The following is a 4908-nucleotide window of genomic DNA, read 5'->3' as shown; positions in this document are numbered from 1 at the left end:
TAACTAAATAAGCTTGGGTTTATCCGGCATCCACATCTGTATATGTATAAATGCCCATGCATGTTACAAGATCGAAGAGGTCAAATTAAGCTTGTTATTGATCTGTCACACCAACCCAGAAGTTTTTCTCAATCTGGTATTGAGGCCTCTCTCTCTCTCTCTCTCTCTCTCTCTCTCTCTCTCTCTCTCTCTCTCTATAAATATATATATATATATATATGTTTGATGCTTTTATGGGTGCAGTGGAACATGGCTTCAAAAGGGGTCCTTGCGGTTGCTTTTGTACTGGATGTTGCTGCTTCTGCACTTGCTGTTGCTGCCGAGCAGAAGAGGACTAAAGTGAGCTCATCATCATCATCATTTCTGCTCCTCCCTCGCTAATCTTCCTCCTCGCGTTGCTCTTCTTCCGTTGTTTGTTTTCAATGCGATCAAAAGTTGTTTGCGTCTCATACAACTTGAATGTTATCCATTTGGCTCAGAAGCAAGCACACGAGCATAAGCGCAAAATTTCGTTTCGAAAAGAAAGACCCATCATATTTTCGACAGCATCAATTGTACATATGCTGCCAATTTGATTAATTTGTCTATGTAATGTTATTGCCATATAATTAATTAATTTATTGTGACAGATGCTGACATATTATGAAGATCAAACCGGCACCCATTGCATCTATGATACAGATATTGCAACCGGCTTGGGAGTGGGATCTTTCCTGTCTCTTGTGGCTACTCAAATCCTTATAATGGTAGCAAGTGGCTGCTTGTGCTGTGGCAAGGCCCTCAGACAAGGCGCCTCCAGGACTTGGGCTATTGTGCTTTTCATCAGCTCCTGGTATGTATGATCACTTTACGAAATATATTTCTTTAAACTATTAATCTTGCTTTATGTATAGTTTATTTCTTAATAGAGGTGTTTACGAGTTTGGGTTGGTTTAAGTTTTATATAAACTCGATCGAAACCAACTTAATTATGATCAAGTCTATTGCCTTAGACCCAAAAACAGATATCTAACATATATTAAAATTGAATCACTCAGATCGAATTAAAATCATTAATTATCATAGTTTAGTATTGATTTGAAGACTTGTATAGTTACCCCAAAAATTATTTTTTAAAAATTTTTATATGAGTGATTGATTTGGATCTGGCTCGTAAGGTTAAGAGTTTGAAATCTTAGGAAAAAAATAATAATAATTTAAAGTGACCGAGTCACCTTTGATTCAGCTTAATCCTTGAGCTCATCCAAACCTAAGTAGCACATTGTCGGTGTGCCATAACGTTTGAATCAATTTGCATATATATATGGTGGATCGTATGTGCAGGGTGACGTTTTTGATAGCTGGAGCATGCTTGCTGGCGGGAGCAGCCGGAAACTACCACCACACCAAGATAAGGCATCCTCCATGCGAGAGGTTGAAGGGGGGCATCTTCGCCGCGGGTGCTGCCTTCATTCTCTTCTCCACCACAGCCTCTAAGCTCTACTACGTCTGCTACTCCAAGGCCAAAATCGACGGCTTTGAGTCCGACAACTCCGCCGGCTTGGGGGTGGGACTCTCCAAGTAAAGGTGTCGGGGTCTGCCCACCATCTGTTCGATCATCCGACTGCGGCCGCTGAAGTAATAAGGGATCAACCACAGTGTGATATAAATGTAGTTTGATACTTTTGAGTTGAAGTGTGTTAATAAATAACATACATGCTAATTTAAAAGGTAAATTCTATTTTAAACATATTAAAGTTTGTTAAAGTGTCAAACATTCCAAATCTAAATAGAATTAATTTTTGAAGTATAATCATAGAATTCTGCCAACAGGTTTTTGTTTTGATTCTATTCAACCCCCCTAATGATGTACAAGATACAGGTAAATATATACACCAGCAAAAATACATTTGGGAGTTTTGAATTTAAAATACGACCATTCTTATCTTTAGCTAAGTTTGAATGGCTGGGATAATGGCCTTGAGGATTGGAACATATTGGAGCATCTAAGTTCGAATCAAATATGCTCCATTACACGCCCCCGCAAGATTGGGGTACCCTACGCCAATCTTGGAACGAAGCAAAAGATGACGTCGCTTGGGTAGAGGCTTGGTGAGACAATCTGCTAATTGATCTTTCTTGGAGACATGGTGAACTTTAAGTCGCCCTTGCTGCACGTGGTCCTACACAAAGTGAACATCAGTGTTTATGTGCTTCATTTTGCTATGCATGACAGGATTGTGCGTGAGATAGGTTGCACTTAAGTTGTCGCAAAAAATTATTGGGATATGCCGTACAGGTATACCCGGTTCCTAGAGAAGAGAATGCAACCACCTGATTTTTGCAGAAGAATTAGCAAGAGAACGATACTCCGCCTCAGTTGAAGAACGGCCCACTCTGCGTTGTTTAGAGGATTTTCAAGATATTAACATTACAAGAAAAATACTTTTTAACGACGAACAGGTTAGTGATGAATATTTCGTAGTTAAATTTTTTTAATATAGCGATAGAATTAGCGACTGGTCTTTTTATGGCTATTTTTTTTTAATATTTAGCGATGGATATATATGCCCGTTGCTAAATAATTTTCATAATTTTAAACTACCACCACACCAAGATAAGGCATCCTCTATGCAAGAGGTTAAAGGAGGGCATCTTCGCGACGAGTGCTACCTTCATTCTCTTCACTGCCAGAGCCTTTAAGCTCTACTACATCTGCTACTCCAAGGCCAAAATCGACGACTTTGAGTCCGACGACTCAGCCTGCTTGGGGATGGGACTCTCCAAGAAAAGGTGTCGGGGTCTGCCCACCATCTGTTCGATCATTCAACTACGACCGCTGAAGAGGGGATCAATCACAATGTGATATAAATGTAGTTTGATACTTCTGAGTTGAAGTGTGTTAATAAAGTAAGGGTAATGCTATTTTGCTCGACAGCCTAACTCTAGGTTTATCAAGAGGGGTCAAAAAGACAAAAATATCCCTCACCCAAATGCAAATTTACTCATTTCTTGCTACAACCTCCCATCTCCTCTCTCCCATTTCCATGGTCGTCCTTCCCAACAAGCTTCAGCTCCCAATGCTGCCTCGCTTTCTTCTTCATGCCGCCTCGCGTCGACAATCGGATACGCAAAGCGAGGCAGCAAGGCAACAGTAGATGCTGGAGCTTGCTAGAGGTGACTTCCATGGGAATGAGAGAAATGAGAGGGGAGGTTGTAATAAGGAATGGGGTAAATTTGTATTTGGTTGAGGAGTATTTTTATCTTTTTAGCCTCTCTTAGTAAGCTACTCTGTGAGACTCTCGGGTAAAGTAGAAAGACTCATAAAGTAATATGATCATAATAAATAACTTGTATGCTAATTTAAAAGATAGATTCTATTTTAAACATATTAAAGTTTGTTAAGTGTCATACATTCCAAATCTAAATAGAACTAATTATTGAAGTATAATACCATATTAACTATATATATATATATATATCATGCTATCATGGATGCATTAAATATTTTTTCAATTCGGGCTAAAAGCGAGCACATGGACTCGGATGAATCCATCGAAGGGAAGTGAAAATCAGCAAGGTGGATCATCACAACTTACATAAGTACATAAACTAACAGCAATCTCCTTCAAAAGTGTTAATTAAAGAAAATTATTAAATTAATAAAATAATTTTCTTAATTAATAAAACTTAGAGATGTGCTATTTTCAATTTTCAGGAGAATACACTATGTTCCTTCCTGATCAAAAGAGGGCGATTGGAAGCGGGATCGCAGCGGCAAGGCCCGGGCTTCGGCGACGAGTCCGTCCGGAGGGCGGCTGACACCTGCAAGCACTCTGACACTCAAGTAAGTAAAAGAGTAAAGAGAAACAGTATATCAGTAAGTCAAAGGTTAGAACATACCTTGGCTTTTAAGAGAGTTGGTTGATATAGGAAGAGGAGATGTCCTCCTACATACATGCGTCGTGTGTTTACAGGTGATGGGACTGACTATCCGGCGTCGATGGAGGTTCCCATATGGTAGCATGGTGGCGACAGAACCCTCATTAATGTGGACGGGATCCGCCATTAATAAGGACAGGATCTGAGGCAGCCGCGCGGATACTTAGTGGGAGTCGCAATGATACAGGCTGGCGCCGGGCCAAGGCTAGGTCCAGAGAGAGGATCAAGATTGGGTTGAGATTGGGCCTAAAGAAAGGGTAGAGATTGGGCCTAAGAAGATGGCCGAGATTGGCCTTAAGAAGAGGGCCGAGATTGGGCCCGGACGGTCCACAGCCCTCAAGGTCGGATGCTCGAGTAACGAGCATTAGAGCTAAAAAGATGAAGCCTGGGCAGTTTTTACTGCATGTGCTAGTTTTGGAGGGTCGAATTAAGTGTGACCGAGGCGGTCAGTCGAGCTGATTTCGGCATTGCTTGAATGGCAATCTTAGAGTCATTTCGAGGTCGGCCTGACCTTGAAAGCAAAGTAGTATTTTCTATGCGCCGACCCACGATACGCGTGGCCTCGGGATTTGAGACGTTTTTCCTGGAAGATGAGGGTGCTATTTAGATGGTAACTGGTGATCCCTTAGATGCATGACAAGTGGCGATTTGGTGATGGTAGATATGTGGGATGTGTCGTAGGTGTTCTTCAACGATCTTTATAAAGATCCCCTTTGGGCCAAGGTTTCCTCGCTTTGTCAGTAACAGGAAGAATGAGGTAGGTGTAGGGGTTTCTGTGAACCTTGCGAGTGACAACTTATTCGATTGCTCTTCACGCTTGTGTGCTTTGTAGGAGGAATGGCTTCCGCATATGGTAAGAAAGATATCAAGGAAGAGATGGACATGTTTCGCAAGGAGAGAGGTAAAGCTGCGTTAGGCTCCATTCCGGCAGATAAGGCAGCTGGGAGGGCTTTTGTTGCGCTGGTACTTACTGCTCCTACCGCGTAA

General features: G+C 41.5%; 1 protein-coding gene across 1 annotated transcript; it reads left to right on the top strand.

Annotated features, from left to right (window-relative positions):
• Positions 1 to 249: 249 nt before the first annotated feature.
• Positions 250 to 4908, top strand: LOC127794702 (uncharacterized). Its single transcript, XM_052325949.1, has 6 exons — positions 250 to 339; positions 630 to 832; positions 1324 to 1546; positions 3698 to 3826; positions 4583 to 4709; positions 4754 to 4908. The coding sequence occupies exons 1-6, from the start codon at positions 250 to 252 to the stop codon at positions 4906 to 4908; spliced, it is 927 nt and encodes a 308-aa protein (XP_052181909.1).

Source organism: Diospyros lotus, chromosome 2 (assembly GCF_014633365.1).
Source record: "Diospyros lotus cultivar Yz01 chromosome 2, ASM1463336v1, whole genome shotgun sequence".
NCBI classification, from domain to species: Eukaryota; Viridiplantae; Streptophyta; class Magnoliopsida; order Ericales; family Ebenaceae; genus Diospyros; species Diospyros lotus.
This window is presented reverse-complemented; position numbering and strand designations above follow the sequence as displayed.

What these genes read in the sequence shown, in the direction of transcription:
- LOC127794702 (XM_052325949.1), top strand. Translation starts at nt 250, where the DNA reads ATGGCTTCAAAAGGGGTCCTTGCGGTTGCTTTTGTACTGGATGTTGCT. An exon ending in GTGCTTTTCATCAGCTCCTG is followed by an intron (nt 833 to 1,323) that starts GTATGTATGATC and finishes TCGTATGTGCAG; the next exon opens with GGTGACGTTTTTGATAGCTG. An exon ending in ACAACTCCGCCGGCTTGGGG is followed by an intron (nt 1,547 to 3,697) that starts GTGGGACTCTCC and finishes TTCAATTTTCAG; the next exon opens with GAGAATACACTATGTTCCTT.